The 18,877-nt window shown below is 46.7% G+C and overlaps 2 protein-coding genes across 2 annotated transcripts in view; both read right to left on the reverse strand.

Annotated features, from left to right (window-relative positions):
• Positions 1–486: 486 nt before the first annotated feature.
• LOC138950561 (uncharacterized) lies at positions 487–2,928 on the reverse strand. The gene has a single exon (XM_070322301.1). It carries the CDS (start codon positions 2,926–2,928, stop codon positions 487–489), a length of 2,442 nt encoding a protein of 813 aa, XP_070178402.1.
• A 3,603-nt stretch (positions 2,929–6,531) lies between these two features.
• The window catches only part of LOC138950660 (treslin-like), a 30,312-nt gene continuing 17,966 nt past the window's right edge, over positions 6,532–18,877 (reverse strand). Inside the window, exons 16-19 of the mRNA XM_070322405.1 lie at positions 15,667–15,804; positions 14,400–14,540; positions 13,811–13,975; positions 6,532–12,995 (exon numbers count right to left, since the gene is read on the reverse strand). Coding sequence (XP_070178506.1) covers positions 10,546–12,995; positions 13,811–13,975; positions 14,400–14,540; positions 15,667–15,804 — 2,894 coding nt within the window. The 3' untranslated portion in view covers positions 6,532–10,545. The remainder of the gene's footprint in view (positions 12,996–13,810; positions 13,976–14,399; positions 14,541–15,666; positions 15,805–18,877) is intronic.

An 18,877-nucleotide genomic window follows, 5' to 3' on the forward strand; every position in this document is an offset into this window, starting at 1 on the left:
ATGCACCAAAATGTGGAAGTATGCATCCGTCAAGTCTATGGAGGTCGCCCAATCTCCCGGGCGGAGTGCATCTCTGACCGAGGCAGGCGTCTCCATTTTGAACCGAATCGTTCTCAGAAAGGTGTTGAGGAACGATAGGTCCAAAACAGGACGCCAGGCTCCCGAGGCCTTGGGGACGGCAAAGAGCCGCCCGTAAAACCCCGGGGAGCTGTGGTCTGAGACTGCCTCCACCGCGCCCTTCTCCACCAGAGAGGCAACCTCCGAGCGGAGGACGGCCCTTGCCTCTTGTGAGAAGGGTGGCTTGAAGGCTGGAGGAGACCTGGAAAGAGGGGCCTTGTCCTCCAGCCACAGTAAGCGGAATCCCGACCTCACAACGCCCACTATCCATTGGCTGTTCGTAGACTCCAGCCAATGCGACAGCGCCCGTGAAGGGCCCCCCGCCATCACCAAGGTGGAGGGCGGGGGGGGGGTGAAGTCGGGGACGCTTCATTGGGGGTGAGGCTTTCCCTGGGGAGCGCCTCTACCCCTGCCCGAAGAGGATCTCTTGCCTGACCCGCGGGAAGGGGCATGAGGCCTCTTGCGGGAAGCAGGGTGCGGCTGAGCGGAGGTCTTAGTCTGCTTAGACTGAGCCTGCTTAGGCGCGGCCTGCTTCTGCTGCTTCAGATTCTGAAGAGCGAAAGAAGAGAACTGAGTGTCTCTGTTACTCTCAATCTCCTGCTTCCTGGCATCAGAGGCCAGGTGGCCGAAGAGAGAGCCCTCGACCAAGGGCGACGAACGGAGGGTGTTCCTTGTCGACTCCTCAGTGAACTGTGAGTGGGCAAGGAACAAGTCCCTTCTGCACATGACCGCATGAGTGTAGTGCAGAGAGGACAACCTCATCTGTTCTTCATTCACCCTCGCGAGTGTCGAGAGAAGAGTGCAGATGTCTTCTGCGTCCTGCTCCGTGCTCAGAGTAAAGGGCGCCAACGACTCTGTGAGAGCCCGAGAAAGGGCGCGAAGAAGCGTCTCCGAAATGGAACTAAGTTCCAAGAGCTGTCTGCCAACTTCTTCAGAAGCGGAAAGAGTCTGCTCAGAAAGAGGCAGACAGGACTCCTTCTTCAGGGGCTTCGTGAGAAGTGGAAGAAGTTCCGGTGTGACCTGCAAAGGTGCACGCGGAAGCGCAAACAGCGAGAGCAAGTTCCGAGACAACTTGGGCATAGGCAACTTCCTCTGAGCCGCAAGGGGAACAAAGGAGGAAGCCTGAGCAGGAGAGGCTAAATATTCCAAAGCCGGTTCAGGAGCTGAACCATGAGGCACCAGCAAAGGAACTGGGGCTGAAGGTAGACCACCGCCCGAGGTCGTGCCCTTGGCGAAGAGCCTTGAGAACTGAAACGCCACTGAGGGCGACTCAAGGAACCGGAAGTAGCTATCTTCCTCCTTCGCCAACCGGAAGTCAGCCATCGCGGAAGGCGCGGCCGCAGAGGGCATCGCCGAAGCTGTAGCTCCTTCCGGAAAATAGCGGGACGTGACCTCCGCGGCCGCTTCAAGGGCAACCTTGAAATTGGCCGGAGCCCCCGAAAGCGTCTGCTCGTCGTCGAGGGACCTAGCGTCCGAAGCAACGAACGAAGGAGGTGGCGCAAAGCCATCCGAATCCACGAAAGGACGCTGTGCCGAGGGGCCAGAAAACTGACGTCCGTCCCGCTGAAGGTCAACCAAACTCGTATCCTGACTAAGAGGATGAGCAAGGTCAAAGACCGAAGCTGAAGGTCGTGAGGCATCAGCTGACCCAAGCACAGAAGTGTGTGGCGGCTGATGACTCACCTGAGGCAGGAAGCCTGTGTGCCCCAAGGTCATAGGAAGAGAACTGGCCAGTCCGGGCGGAGCCGGAAAAGCAGCCGAAACAGCAGCGCTATACCAGCCCTGTTGCTGCGCAGAATGAGGGCTGACGCCCGGAACCCCATAGGGGTGACCTTCAGTCAAACCAGGAGTGACAGTAGCCTGAGCACTCGAGGAATGACCTGAATGACCTTGAGACAAACCGGGAGTGACAGTAGCCTGTGCACAAGCGGAATGACCTGAATGACCTTGGGTCAAACCGGAAGTGACAGTAGCCTGTGCACTTGAGGAATGACCTCTACCTCCGGAGAGGACAGCTGCCGGAAACGGCTGCTGTGGTAAGGCGTGGTTCAACCCGGACGTGACAGTAGTCTGTGCACTAACCGAGGAATCACTACTCCCGGCCGGAGCCGGGAGCCCAACTGTCGCGGACGACTGCTGGAATAGGGCGAAGCTCGAGCCGGACGTGACAGTAGCCTGTGCACGCGCCGGTGAACCTCTGCCTCCGATAAACGGAAGCGCAGCTGCCGTAAACGGCTGCTGCGAGCACCAACCTTGCTGTGACCTTGTCCCCGGAGGGACATGCACTGTCACACTACCACAAGTAGTAGGCAACGAGTGCAGGTCAGGAAGAGAAGACGAGGGTCCCGGCTGGGACAGTCCACCAAGGTCGCGGTGGCCGGCAGTCTGGTCAAGGGCAGACAAGGACACTGCAGGATCCAAACTCAACAAAGAGGCCAAGGAATGAATGTCGCTAACCCCCGGGCGGGGGACAGTGCTGGCCACAGCGTCTGGCCGTGACATCTCCTCACGTACCAAGCTTCTAATCTCTGGAAGCAAAGAGGAAATCAAAGTAGACACCAGAGCAGAGGACTCTGGTGCCGCAGCCGAAGTAGAACCGGCGGCCTTAGGGGCAGACGCACGCGGTTGAGAGCCGGACGGCAAATCGTCTGGCGCCGAGAACGGTACCGAAAACGAAACTTTACTCTGAGGGTCCGACACAGTGATAAGAGGATTCTTGCTAGAAGACACGGGAGTAGAGGATTTGGGCTTACCAGGGCCCTTGCCCTTGCCCTCAGCCTTCCCCCCTTTCTTTTTGTCGCTGTCGGCCATGTTAAGACCGAGCGAAAAATGTAAACAAGCAACTGAAAATAGCAAAGTCCGAACGGACACAAAATTCAGAAGCAAGCAAGCACAAACAACTAACACATGCAAAATAGCAACCGAAAGGAAGCTAAACGCAAGCTAGATAAAGTGTTAAGCGTCCGCACGGACGAAAACAACAGAATAGCAAAGACACGTGTTAGACGACAAATGGCGACCGGCAAGGAAGCCAACAACTACTGAGAACTTCAAAGTCCAACGGACTAGCGAAATTAACAGCAGAACAATAACAAACAAGTCAAGACTGAAAAGGAATGATCTCACCAGCTGCAAAGCCAGCAAGAACGACGGGAGCCGAGGCCGGAGGGTGTCAGCAGACAACGAAAACAGCCAGAGCGAAAAGCAAACACGACCGTCTCTCTCAAGTGATAATAGTCGATTGATCTGTGTATCATGTGACCAGGCACCAGTAGTGACGTAGTTCACCCACTAATGGGAGGCAACCGCGGGTGGCAAGTACCATGGTGCTGTCACTTTTTTAGTTGAGGTTGCTTCCCTTAAACTTAGACGGGTAAGCTTTTATCAGGACCTAGCATCTCTAAGTATGTCAATGCTAATCATGTGATTCGGAGTAAGAATATGTAATTTAATAATGATTTCATTGTTATAATTTGTTATTGTTCCAATCTGCAGCTGGAGATCAGAAGGTAACATGTAAAGGCCGTTACCAACAGCAAAGTCAACTTTTGATCTTGCATAACGGAGAGAGTCTTGATACCTTTTGATGCTGGAAGGCAGATCAACTGCAGAGTTTATGACATCTTCTAAATTTGATAACAACTGTTTCTGTGCACCAAACCCTGTGCTTGTTCTCATTATGTTTGATCGTGTCTGTGCCTGCGAGCCTAGCAAGCACCACGCATATGTTCGGATAGATTCATTGATCCTTTCAACACCTGATCCAGTGAAACCTTTGCCGGTGTCTAATATAAAAGTAGTCCATGCATTGTGGTGCTGTTGTTCTATTGATCCTAACTGTACCTGCACATTTGAAGAAAAAGATGTATGACCTGGCCAGTAATCAAAATTATACCTCCTGTGGACACCCCATAAATATAGTGTTCCCATGCCATGGTTTTTGTCTTGCTTTTGCCTAAAGTCGGTCTTAAAATCTATATTGAATTCATTGCAGAGACGCTCATACACTTTCATGTTTATCCTATTGTTGAATGGGTTCCAGCTCTTTTCATGCGGCATTGGTGCCTGAAGTTCAGACAAGATTCTCCTGCACTGATAGTAAACGTGAAATGTGTACACACACTTTGTCAGTAAGTTTGAATTATTCATGTGGTCTGCATAGGACACTCCACATCCTGTGGTTGCACAGAATATTGCAAAGTTTAACTGATTCTGATAGAACTGAATTGGGTGAGAGTTCCACATCTTTGGAACACTATCATTTTTGATTGGGGGATTTAGGTAAGAATGGAATGGGTCAGGCACTTTAACGCGAATGGATTCTGTTTCTGTTACAGCAAAGTCCAACTCATGGAAAGAAATAGTCTTTGGATTGTAATATGGTCCAGTTTTGTATTTAACGTCTTTGTTGAATTTATACTGACTCATTTTTGTTGTTGAATAAAAAATGTTTATCACACTAACAAATGTGAAGACTGGTGTGCCAGTTAAACTTGCAAACCCTATCAACAATCAAAATGGAGGAATGAAAGTTGCACTGCATGAAATTATGTACAAGGTTACTTGGTATAATATCAGTAAAAAAAAAGGCTAACAACTGGGTTAGAATTAATGGTAAAACACATTCTGTAGAAGATGGTTACTATGACTTCTGCACTTTAGAGAAAGAATTGTTTGCTCCAGTAGGTATTACAGCGAGTTTAAATCATGCAAGTCTCATTGCTACTCTTACTATGCCCAAAACTAGAGAAGTAAACATTGAGTTTCCAACCAAACTCCTTGATATGCTTGGAATTACAAAAATATACAAGGGAACACGTCCCATTGACATGGATGTTAACAGTGTACTGTTTGTTCACATGAGAGAGCTTAACACATCCTATAATCTGTTTAATGATCAGCGTTCTGATCTGCTTAGGATTCTTCCACCGAGTGATGCCTCTTTTTGTAAAATGCACGTGCCAACATTTAAGACACTTCAGTTCAAGGACTTGGAGGAAGGGTGTCATGAATTCCTACACATTGATCTGAAAAATCAAAGTGGACAACCAGTTGATTGTTTGTTTAACATTACATTGGAAATAGTTCCATAAAATATTGAGTATTAAAATGTCGAGTGGACCTACAATAGCTTATCCTGTTGCATGTTCAACTATAGAGTTGAAAGATTTAGCAGACGCTATCGACTTTGAGAGCAATGCTGAAGTTGGTGCAGTGTATGCATTCGAGTTTACAGACACTGGTCATTACAAGAGAAAGGAAATCGACGATGAAAAGAAACCAAGATTCCTCAAACTAGGTCAAATCCGTGATGTTAATGTACCTGATCCAATTGTCGATGACATATACTACATGTGGAAACATCAGAATAAAAAATGGGTACTTAGTCCTGTTATGAAAAAGATTGACTGGGAAATGAAGTTTGAATTTGTGAGTCCATACACTCTTGTTGGAAAAGACGACACATTCCGTAAGTCAATCAATGCTAAACCACTAATTGTTAGCCTTGTTCCTGCGATTAACAGCAGGGGAGAAGTTGCAGTTAAACCTTTCCATAAGAACAACTATCTCATTCACAGAAAACAAAGTGTTGAAAAGGACGCTGACACCATTGTCGATTTTATACCCAAGCTTCCAATAGGGCAGAATGCAACTATGATATTTGATATAGTTGTCAGGAAAAGGGAAGAAACCACAAACACTGTTCTAATGAGAGGAATAAATCTCAACTGGAGACCATTAAATGTTGAAGAAGTCAGAGTATTTATTGCTGTTCAAAAGGATTCTAACACAATAAAAAAACAGACGTCAAACCAAAATGTTGTTGTTAACGCAGATATAAATAATTTAACAGAAATAAGAAGTATTAATCTTACTTATCTTGATTTGATTGCTTTCTACTATACAGATAAGGTGTTAAGCAATGAACAGCTTCAAAGCTTAGCAGAAACACTGGCCAGTGAGAATTAAGATAAATATTTTATATTTTGCATTAAAAAGATGACTAGCAGTGTGAAGCTTTATCCTAATATTGATGAAAGTGCAGCAGAAAGTCAACAATTCAGACTGGCACACATTAGTAATATACAAAAACAACTAGAAGATGAATTAGAAAAATATTCTCGCGCTAGACGTAAGTACTCAACAACTTACAACAGCCTTTCTAATGCCAGCACTGGTTCTACTATCCTTGCATCAGCTGCAGGTGTAACGGGAACAATTCTGTTAGCTACCGGAGTAGGGACTCCAGTTTCTCTAATCCTAGGTGGTGTCGCAGCAGCAGTTGGTGGTTTATCATTTATAGCATCAGCTATAATGAAAAAAATTGTGAAAAAGCTTGAAAAACACGAATCCATTTCCACTCTTGCATCATCAAAATTGTCTAGCCTAAAACTGTCTATCAGTAAAGCACTTGAAGATTCAAAAGTTTCTGACGAAGAATTCAAACAGATACAAACAGACTTTGATGACTACAAAAGTAAGAAAGCAAGTATTCAAACAAAAACACGAGCTGAATATAACAAGCCAATCGATATAGAAGATCTGAAAAAGCAGTTTTTAAAAAAGGGGATTCAAATAGGACGGGAAGAAAAAGTAAAAATAGAATCACTTGTAAAGAGTTAACTATTCGTTTAGACAGTCACATTGCATGTATCAGATATAATTCTAACAGTGAAAGAACATATGAAGTAAAGTTTGTAAATGAGAGAGCGTATTGAGCTTAAGAATGTTGTATCAGAGAAAGGGAGAATGTACGTTCTGGGTTACTGATTCCGACAGACCCGGCATTGGTTCAAAACAACCTTACTTTACTGTATTTTTCTGATTTTGTCGCATGTTTCATTTTAGTAAAAGTTTAGTCCAGAAGCCTATTTTGCGTTAATATTTAGGGTCTGTCGGAATCGGTGAGCCAGAACGTACATTCTCCCTTTCTCTTCGGCTCTACTTCTTCCCGGCGAAGCCGGCTACCCGGCGAAGCGGGTATTCATCTTGTAAATAATAAAATAACACACATTTTGCCTCCATCAACCATCGAAACAATTTTTTAAAATTTATTTTTTAAATTTTACCTTAAGAAACCGGATTTTCCGGTTTTACAAGTTTTCAAAAACCGGATTTCCGAGGTGTTCGCCCTGCACACATACATGCACACATACACACTAGTCATAATGCACTTGCAAAATATAAATGAACATTCAGTAAAAACATAACTTTCCAGAAATATCTCAGGTGTATTTATTTCTTCTATGAATTTGAATACTTTTTGGTAGATCACAAATCACAAATATTTTGCAATCTGGACTGATACTGTTGATCAACAATAATGTGCAAGTAACATTTTCTGAACACACCTTAGAGTCACCCCCCACCACCCCAAGCCCCACACTTGCTGTCTTACTGTAAATAAACTTTCAACATCTTTGAATGATTTTGAATACCCATTTAAATGACTTTGAATACCTAAATAAAAGAAGATTTTAAACAAATGATTTTTGTGCAAATAATTTCAGTAGAGCAAAAATACATGATGGATTGGTTACATGTAATTGTAAAAACAAGTAAAACGTTGCAAGAATAAGGCAAGTGCGGAGAGTAGATTTGCATGAATATGAATATAAACTCGGAGGCAAAAGAAACGCAAATAAAGGATGCGTTAATTACCGTATTTTCCGGGTTACAAGGCGCTACAGCGCATAAGGCGCACCCCCTTCTTTTTAAACAAAATTGTAATCCAGTCACCCATTGGGCGCAGGGGGCCGATAGGGCGCACCAAAATTAAAAAAGTATACCGGTAACAAACGGTCGAAGAATGAAAATCAAGCCGCACATCAAAGGAAGAATACAGAGTGGAAATATGATTGTGTGCTCTGTGTGTGCGGCGAGATCAAAGGCAGGTCCATTGTGATAGCTGGGTTGCCTTGTTTAGACACTGACCTTCTTCCCAGGGGTCAATGACCCAGTTTTTGCTATGAGAGGTGGTTCCCCTGTCATAGATCTGAGAGAGGAAACACTTCCTGCACCGGGGTCAGTGACCGAGTTTAACCTATGGGGCGGTCTCTTTGATGTCTTGAGAGGAAACTTGGCCAGGGTAGTACCTAGTAGCTGAAACATGCATTATCACAAGTTGTTTGACTGGTACTCAGGCGGTCTCTTTGATTTTTTTCGTATTTCATACACGGATTAGGCGCTTCGTTATACAAGACGCAGGGGTCAAACTCGAGGAAAAAAGTCGCGCCTTATGACCCGGAAAGTACGGTAAACCTTTATGGACTTGAAATAAAAAGAAAATAATGATACTAGCATGTTCTGCACGTGTTGTTTTAGCGGTCTTATCTTGTCAGAACCGTGTTTGCCGTTATCTGGGTCACACGTGAGGTCTTGTTGACTGGGATCCCAAACCGTCATGGGGACCACTTTCAGCACATGCACAATGTGGAAAAGCAGCTTTTCGTGTTCAGAGTGTTCAGGCAAGCTGTACCGTACTCACAAAACTGTTACAACATTCATTTCTGCGACACATGCGCGATGCCGAGACTATCACCAGATCAGCGCCAACAGGCGATCGGGAGACTTGATGCCAGACAATCAGTTCAGCAAGTTGCTAGGGCATTTGGAGTAAATGTCACCACGGTTTATCGCCTGCAGCAACGTTTTCATGCCACTAACAGTACCTGCGACTTACCGCGCCGTGCCAGACCCCGAGTAACAACAGCCCGACAAGATCGCCATCTTGTCCATCAACACCAGCGAGATGCATTCGAAACTGCCGCCAACACAGCCCGTAACACATTTGGGGTGCATGGACAACCCGTCAGTGCCAGAACTCTACGCCGACGCCTTGGTGGGCAGAACCTGGTAAATCGGCGTCCTGCTCGACGTCCTGTCTTGACAGCTCAGCATCGCCTGGATCGTCTAGCCTGGGCCCAGCAGCATGCCCACTGGCGCCATCGGGACTGGCGGAGGGTTCTTTTTTCGGACGAGAAGCGCTTTTGCCTGGAACCTGGCGATGGGTGTGTCCGGATCTGGCGAAGACCGGGACAGCGGTTTGCTAACAATAACATCCTGCAGCATGCTCGATGGGGAGGTGCCAGCGTCATGATATGGGGCGCCATTGGTGTCAATTAGCGAGTGGGACCTGTCGTCTTTCAGAACGTCGGCCAAGGTCGTGGGAATTGTGTCAATGCAGACCGCTACATCAATCAAGTCCTGCGTCCCTCTGTGGTTCCATTTGTCCAGAGGTACCGGAACTGCCTGTTCCAGCAAGACAATGCCCGTCCCCATACTGCACGTGCTACCCAGGACAGGTTGCGTCACAACAGCGTGAACATTCTGCCTCATCCTGCTCGATCTCCGGATCTCAACCCAATCAAACACTTTTGGGACATCATGCAAAGAAGGATTAATGCCCTTGCCCGGAGACCCCGCACAGCAGCAGACCTGCGTGCAGCTGTGACCCAGGTGTGGGCTCAGGTCCCTCAGCAGCAAATTAATCACCTCGTCCTCTCCATGTACCGGAGGTGCGCCACAGTCATCAACGCACAGGGAGGAGCAACACGCTATTGACTTTCATCAGTCTTCAAACAGTGTTCAGTGGAACATGGCACGTCATGCTCTCATCCCAGTACACTTTTCCGTATGGTTTTTGTACCGGTCAATTCGTTTCCTTGTTATTGTTAACCCGAAATAATTAATTCGACATTAAAATTCATGGGTAACCCATCTTCACTGCAGCATTTGCGTTTCTTTTGCCTCTGAGTTTACTTACAAGTTACAGGAACATTTTTTTCATTTCACAATCAAGATGTACATTCTTTGCCCAGTCAATAAAATTGTATTTTTTACAACTTTTTTGTATCAAGAGTATACATATTCATATTCTGGTTGAGACATTACAGGGACATTTTAAATGCCTGTTGTGCACCAGATACAATTTTCATTCAGTTTGGATCTCTTTGGGCCATTTCGTCCAAAGGCATGATCTGATTTTGCTACTTAATATGTAACTATGTTTTCTAATTTCGCTTTAAAACAACAAGACACCATCTGGCACCATCAACAATAGAGTCTGATTTAAACAAAAGTATTTGATGGAAAAAAACAATACAGCAGAAATGTGTGAGAAGATATATATATATATATTCAATTAAACAGATGAGCATGACCAATACATAATTACTCACTCTCTCAAGCATACACACGCTCATTCACCAAAGCTGCCATATTGCAGAATTTTAAAAATAAAATATCATAATCTGTGAGCAACAGCAAGTGTAACTTGTTCAATGAAGGAACAATTTCAATAAAACAATAGGATAGATTTGACATTTTTCATCTTGGTTAAGAATTTTGAATACTGCGCAAACACAACATGTTAATGAAATAGAAAACTATTGTTAACAAAAACAAAACCAAGATCTGATTAGACAATCAACTAGTATCCTGCACCTGCTGCATTGTCCTGATTCTTTTCTTGGGGGGTTTCTCAGGTGAGCCATCATGATCGGAATTGTCATTGTCCTTGAAAAGACGTGCTCTTGACCGTTTTGGATTCTCCATCAGGAGTGGAGAGTTCATGAGCTGCACGAGACTTGTGGTAGAAACACTGGGAGAGTATTTTCTGTCTGTAGGTGTGCCCTTCACTCGCAGCGGTGTCAGGCGAGGAGCGCTCGGGGAAATTTGAGCGGACCTGGATGCTGATCTTGTTGGAGATAGTAACGCTCTGGATGTGCTGTCTTTTTTTAATTCTCCAGGGGTGCCAGATTTATGTGCTTCTTTATGGGTACCAAGCATCTGCGATTCAAAGACAGTGTAGCAGCATGCTGCTGTTGATAACACAGCAGCTTTCTCCAATGCTTTACCCAAGCCTGTCTGTTTTTTAGTCTGGAACATTGTTTTGCCCTTGGCAATGCCCTTCCCTTTGCTGTCAGAAAAGCCCAACTGACCAGAGTCTCGGGAGCTAATGTTGCTGAACATGCTTGGCGTTTTGTCTTTAGTTCTGTGCTTGGGAACAGGACTTGTGTTAAAGACAGGAGATGAAGGTGGTCCGCTGTCTTTGGAGTTGGACCCTGTGATCTCAAATCCCTGACTTCCCTCACACGTGAAACTCGACTTACACCGCACCAAGCCTTGGGGTTTCAGCTTGAACTGCGGAGAACTTCCACTCTTCACTGTCCCAAGTTTTGTAGGTGATGAAAACTGTGCTGTGCTTACTGAACAAGATGCAAGGAAGACGTCATCATTGGAGGCAGAAAAGTAACTGTCCATGGCGTTTTCTGAGAATGATATGGGTTCGCTGACGCCAGATAGGACTGAGCTGTCTGTTCTGCGCTTCTTGCGAGGGGAGGATCTCCCAGTCTCAGAAAATGCTGCACTGCGTTTCTTGGAAGCTGGAACACCAGACGACCTATCAGCTGAGTCGTCGTCTGTTCCAGTCTGCTCCAGACATAAAAGACTCACACGCGTCTTGTTGGACACCGCTGTGGTAGTTCCCTCAGGGACTGATTTACCCAACAGAGAACTACTGCCCAGAGACCCGTGAGATGACTTTGCACTGCTGTCAAAAGAAACTGAGGCAGACTTAGTGCTATCTCCTGTCCATCTGCGTTTTCTTCGTCGCCATTTGTCCATGGAGTCAGGAGTCGGCAACCTACCGTCGCCAGTAGGGGATGGGGTTCGAGAATCCCTGCTGCGTCTAGAGTCAAAATCGAAAGTCACTCGTGGGGACTTCTGTGGTGTGCGATTATGACCAATCTGGCTGCCTTGGAAGAAGGGTGAATTCTTCAGAATCGATTTCGATGGAGTCTTAGTTGGAGACATAAATTCTTGCCTGATTTTGGTAGGGGTTCCAACATTAGGCAAGAGAGGTTCAGGTTGTGACAAAGATGGAACAAAACTACAGCTGGGAACTGATTTCATGGGACTCTTTTCATCTGCAGCTCCAAAACTGAAAGAACGTGATGACCCAAAACCTTTGCTGGAAGCTCGCTGAGATGAACGGAGGGGAGAGGTCAAAGCAGACAGGGCAGCAGGACCTGTAATTTTCTGTGAGTTTTGATTTGCTGAAGGTTTTCTTGTAGGAGAGATATAGTCCAGGATGGAACTCTGCTGAGAACCTGAGCTACTGCTGCTACTGCTGTGCAATGGAGACAATCCTTTCAGGCGTTTACTGACACTCCTCCCTCTCTCCCCAAGGGTTGGGCTCTTCCCTCCTTTCTTTGTGGGAGGCACTGCTGTTTCTCCCTTCTTTGGAGTGGACCCACCCCTTGCTTTTGGTCCTTTTGGTGGTGTTCCTTGACTCGGAGATTCCAATATTTCCCCCTTCTTTGGAGTGGACCGACCAACTGCTTTCGCTGCCCCTGCTTTTGGAGGCGTTCCTTGGCTCACAGCTCCTGTCCTTTCTTTCTTAGGAGTGAAACGGCCTGACATTCTGGTGGTCTTTTTCTGAGGCGTGGTGGTCTGACCAGACCTAGTTTTCACAGGTGTGACCTGACCGACCCTTTCCTCCTCTTTACCAGGTGTGTCAGCCACCAGGACCGACTGCTGTTTTCCTCCTCTGGGGGGTGTTTCAGCCACAAGCAGGGATGAAGAAGTAGACAGTCTCTTTACAGGCGATGTGAAGTCCAGACGAGATACAGCAGAGGACCATGCTGGCAGGGACAGACTGTCGTTGAAGAGTTGTTGTCGTGGCAACCGCTGTGGAGTCCTGGAGCGTGTGTTACGGCTGGCAGAGTGGAGGTCGGGGGAGGGACTCTTCATGAGCTGTGCTCGTAGAAATGCAGCCGCCTGACGCTTCGGTGAGAGTATGTCATCATCATCGTCTGCCGCCACATGACTGTCCTTGGAACTGAGGGCGTCTGACAGTCTGCCTCCAAAAGATGCTGAAAAATGAAGTAGTCACGTGTGTCAAGAAACATCATCAAGACATAGAGTGTATGAACAAACACAGCTCTCCCCAAAAGGAAGTATGACCGCCAAGATGGTGGGGGAAAAAACAGTCATACACGTAAAAGCCTAGAAACACAGAAGCAGAAGAAGAAGAAGAAGAGACACGGCAGCTGGAAAAATCAGAAAATTGTATATCCATCTACCTCTAGCTTTTATGTTCAAAACATATCTGAAAACAAGAGGCGAAGCCATCAAGGCTCACGTAAGAAATCGACAAACAGTAACACAAACTCAATCACTCCGTCACACATACACACACACACACACACACACACACACACAGAAAGAGCATAGGTGAAACTGTGCAAGAAAGCGAGACACTAGATCTAGATCTGTCTGTCTGCATGTAGCCTACTTACAGGGACACGACTGCCAACTAGTCTCGGCCCGCTCAAAATAATAATGACCGAGCCTTTCAGTACTTCCTTCGCGTGACGTCTAACCCTCTTACGTCATAATGTGACGTCAATGTAATGTGACGTCTTCAAATGTTAGAGTTTCTACCACAGACATACACACGCACGCACGCACATACGCACGCACGCACAGACAGACAAAGTTACGATCGCATAGGCTACACTTACGTGAGCCAAAGATGTGTTGTACTGAAAGAAATTCAACCAAACACAAAGAAATTTACAGCAGGGGCATCACAATTTCCTCACTCAACTGAGCGTGTCTCAAGCTCCTGTAGCAAGAGAACTTTCACAACTTCTTCAAAAGACCAAGGCTTTTACACAGAACTGACCTCTTAAATGTTGGTGGCGGTGGTGGCGGCCAGCTATGCGGCTGGACAGGTCTAAGGCTCGTGCTAGACTCCTGGAGTGCTTGTCCCTTGCTGCCGAGTAGAAAGACTGTCGCAGTACCCGTCTCGCAGGTTTGTAACGGCCTGGACTGGACTTCAGATCTGCAACTGATGTTACAAATAAAAATAGTAAACCATCAAAAAATCAACAACTTGTACTGGGGCTCATTCAATAACTGACTGCAAGCTGGTGCATCACTTTACATCATCAGCAGGAATAAGCAGAGTGCTAGAGTAGAGTTTCTGTTTGACTTGACTAGTTTAGAGCAACATTAGAAATTTCAGGCATAAATGAAAACAAAATCCCAGTTTGCTGTGTTGAAATAGCATTATCATGTTCCACAGTCTTTGTGCTATCAACAGTACCAAACTTAACTTTCCTCAATTTGACAAGTACATGGAAAGTAAATACCAACTGAACAACACCAAAACGATAAAAGTCCAAGTCATTGAAAAAATGTGACAACTTTTTCACTCACAGACGTGTCAAACAATGATGTCAGCTGAACCCAAAACTGACAGTGAAACTTACTCTGCTTTACTGGCGACTCTTCAATGACCTGTACATCAGGAGGGCCCGTCATGTTGAGTTGTTTGGATGCCTGCTCTTGTTGCCATACCAACCTGCTCCGCTGGCGATGGCTGGGTGTCTCTGCTACAATGGTGTTGCTGCCTGTACATACACATGTTAAAACTTTCCAGGTAAAAGCAAGAACAGGGGAAGATCTGACAAACAACGTGTGCAGCGAGAGTTGATAGCTATGTGGAACCAGTCTCCTGGCACCTGAGAGAATAACAAGCAACGAAATGAACAAGAGACTTTCATCCCCTTTAGCAAAGTTCTAAAGTGCCTGCGTTGAAATTAAGTCCTTTCTTCTTCTTCTCCTTTTATTTTTATGTTCTTATTACTACATGTACTCCCTCCTGGCTGTATCCTTTGTCTAGTCTTGTATCTTCTCTTTGCATCAACATTTTGAATTAACCTTGTGAAATGTGAATGCCATCATGTTTATCTCTGCTTTATTACCGTACTTTCCGGGTGACAAGGCGCTTCGTTATCTAAGACGCACCCCCTTCTTTAAAAAAAAAAATGTAATCCATTGGACGCAGGGGGCCGATAGGGCGCACCAAAATGACCCAGTTTTTGCCATGAGAGGTGGTTCCCCTGTCATATCTGAGAGAGGAAACACTTCCTGCACCGGGGTCAGTGACCGACTTTAACTGAGTGAAAATATGTGTGCTCTGTGTGTACGGCCAGATCAAAGGCATTGTGATAGCTGGGTGGCCTTGTTAAAAGACACGACCTTCTTCCCAGGGGTCAATGACCCAGTTTTTGCCATGAGAGGTGGTTCCCCTGTCATATCTGAGAGAGGAAACACTTCCTGCATCGGGGTCAGTGACCGAGTTTAACAGAGTGGAAATCTGTGTGTGCGGCCAGATCAAAGGCAGGGCAGTACCTAGTAGCTGAAACATGCATTATCACAAGTTGTTTGACTGGTACTCAAGCGGTCTCTGATTTTTTTCGTATTTCATACACGGATTAGGCGCTTTGTTATACAAGACGCAGGGGTCGAACTCGAGAAAAAAAGTCGCGCCTTATGACCCGGAAAGTACGGTAAATCGTAAAGATCCGCTAATACAAGCATATGCTTAAGTATGGATCCAAATATTAAATTTACATTTGTATATTGCAATTGAATTAAAGTTTTGTTTACACCTAAGCAAAACTACTCAATTGTCTAAGTGAGAAAAATGCTCCCCCCCCCCCACACACAGAGACAGAAATAAACATGCCTTACCTTGGGACTTCTTAGGTGTAGTATGCTGTTGTTTCTTTTTAGGAGTTGATCGTTTCCCTTTGTCACCTTTTGCAGGAGACTTTGCGCCAGTCTGGGTGTTGAAGAGATTCCTTCTTGCTTTCTTTGCTTCAGGGTCAACTGGAAACAGTTTTTAACAGTACACATTTTTAGACATTCCACAGGCGTAACAAAGCAAATTTTTCTCAAGCACACAAACACACACAAACAAAAAGGAGATGAAACGTGTTGCAGACATAAGATTGAACATGTACACATTCTTTCTTTCTTTATTTGGTGTTTAACGTCGTTTTCAACCACGAAGGTTATATCGCGACGAGGAAAGGGGGGGGGGGGGGGGGGGAGGGATTAGAGCCACTTGATAATTGTTTCTTGTTCACAAAAGCACTAATCAAAAAATTGCTCCAGGGGCTTGCAACGTAGTACAATATATTACCTTACTGGGAGAATGCAAGTTTCCAGTACAAAGGACTTAACATTTCTTACATACTACTTGACTAAAATCTGTACAAAAATGGACTATATTCATTACAAGAAACACTTAACAAGGGTAAAAGGAGAAACAGAATCCGTTAGTCACCTCTTACGACATGCTGGGGAGCATCGGGTAAATTCTTCCCCCTAACCCGCGGGGGGTAAATGTACACATGCATACTTGTCTTCCCTGTGTATATGATAGTAAATGGAAAATTTCCTAGATAAATTTTCATTTAATTAATATACTTACCCGAATCACATTAGCATTGAGTCACCTGAGATGCTTATCACTGAAAAACGCTTACCCGGCTAAAATTTTTAAAGGGAAGCAACCCATCACCAAAACGAAAGTGAAAGTAGCTTTGGTAATGGGCCAGCACACTGGGAGTTACCTCCCATACGGGAGTGTGCCACGTCACTTCCTCTAGGAACACGTGCCTATCTCATACGGTCTTAGAAAAACTTAAAACCATACGCGGGGCAGGTGGGAGGGAATACAGTATGTGATTCGGGTAAGTATATTAATTAAATGAAAATTTATCTAGGAAATTTTCCATTAAATAACATATTCTTACTCCGAATCACATTAGCAGATAACATCAACAAGGCGGTGGGCTAGAAATGAATCAAAACTCACCATCAAGTTCTGGACAGGAACTGGCCTGCTCCTATGAGCACTGGAAGGCCTCTGAAGCCATCCTGTCGAAGAGCCGAGACGTCCCGAAGATAAAAGTTTAAGAAAACATCTTCAGAACGCCAAAACGTAGTTGTCAGCACCTCCTCTAGACATCTGGAGCGCAGTACTGCCAGAGAGGATGCCCACGCCCTCATATCATGGGCTCGGGCCGAGTCAAGTGGCAAGGAGGGCATGACCCCCCCCCCCTCTTTGTGCGACTCCACTCATAAGCTTGCTTAATGAGCGAGGACACCCACCAGGCCAACGATACCTTCGACAAACCTTACTCGCGCCTAGAAAAGGGCGAGATAAACAGCAACTTCTGAGAACTAGACCGAAACAGCTGAGTCCGGGCTAAGTACAGACAAAGAGCCCTCACAGGGCAATTGACCAAATCAAGGTCATCCGGGGCCGAACGCGCTGATCAGAGCCTTGACTCTAACCAGCGGAGAGGCCTGCCCCGGAGACTGAATCTTGGCCAGGAAATCGGGCCGGAAACGCAAAGATGCGAAACCGTCCGACTCAAAGGAGATATCTCCAGGCTGACCCAACAGGGCGTGGACCTCGCCGCCCCGTTGGGCCGTCGCCAACAAAAGAAGAACCAGCGCTTAGCGAGTGACATTGAACAGAATGGCCTCGCTCAAAGGCTCAAAATCCGCAGAACATAGGAATTCCAGGATTAAAAACAAGTCCCACTTGGGAGCGGGCAAACGAGCTTTAGCTTCCCTAAGAGCAGCCCCTTTAATGACTGCAGCTATAACGCCCCCGACTCGAACAGACCGACCGATCTGCTAAAGAGTCGCCGAGATAGCGAAGCGCCGGAACCTCAACGAGAAGCCTGAGGCGCCCTGCGAAGACATGAAAGAGAGGCGGTTGGCGACCTGAATAGAGCGCGAAGCCACCGACCTCACCCCTGTAGCTGAACACCAGGCAGTCCATGCCTTCCAGTGGGAAGCATAAACTGACGAGGTGGACGCTCTAAGCGAGCGAGCCACCAAGTCCAGACGGATGGAAACCATCAGGAGAGGCAAAGTGGAGCGAATCTGAGCTTGGAGCTTGTCCACCCTTCTCTGAGAAGGCTGGACAGTCCACGCGACCGTGTCGAAAGACATCCCCAGATAAGTGAATGTCTGTGACGGGGTCAGCTCCGGATTTGCCCGGTTGATCGAGAACCCCAACAAGTTGGATTCTCAAAGAACCATTAGGGTATCCTGCGAACAGGCGCTCTGGGACTGGATCATGATGAATCAGTCGTCCAGATAAGCCCGCAGGCGGATACCCTAGGACCTCACCAGTGCACAGAACTGTCTCACCACCATGGTGCGAGGGACAGCCCGAAAGGGAGTGCGCAAAACTGGTAGATCTGATCTCCCCACCGGAACCAAAGCCAATTCCGGCCGGCCGGATGCATAAGAATGAAAGTATGCGTCCTTGAGATCGATCAAGGTCACCCAGTCTCCTGGGCAGAGAGAGTCTCGGACCGAGGCTGGCGTCTCCATCTTGACTTTTATCTCACTCAAGAAAGTGTTGAGGAGAGATAAATCCAAAACGGGACGCCATCCTCCTGACGCTTAGGGAACGGCGAAAAGACGCCCTTAAATCCCAGGGAGCTATGGGCCCGAACTCTCTCCACCGCGCCCTTCTGCTGCAGAGAGGCAATTTCCGACTGCAAGGCGGAACGTGCTTCCTGCGAGAAGAGGGGCTTGAACCGCGGCGGCACTCGGGTAAGAGGCGCCTTTTCCTCCCGCCAGAGCAGGCGGAAGCCCGATCTCACCACTCCCACAATCCATTGGCTGTCAACTACCGACATCCAACGAGAAAGCGCACGGGAGGGGCCTCCCGCCATCACCAAGGTGGAAGGCGGGAGGTGGGTGAGATCGTGAGCGCATCATTGGGGGTGTAGCTTACTCCCAGAGCCGCCACACCCCCTCCCCGATGCCGTCCTCTTCTTCCCGCCACGAGCGACCGGCAGAGCCTGCCGCTTCTGAGCTGGCTTGAGATTCGACAATGTCTGAGCCTGCTTTTGTTTAGAAGGCTTAG

Source organism: Littorina saxatilis, linkage group LG1 (assembly GCF_037325665.1).
Source record: "Littorina saxatilis isolate snail1 linkage group LG1, US_GU_Lsax_2.0, whole genome shotgun sequence".
Classification (NCBI taxonomy): Eukaryota; Metazoa; Mollusca; class Gastropoda; order Littorinimorpha; family Littorinidae; genus Littorina; species Littorina saxatilis.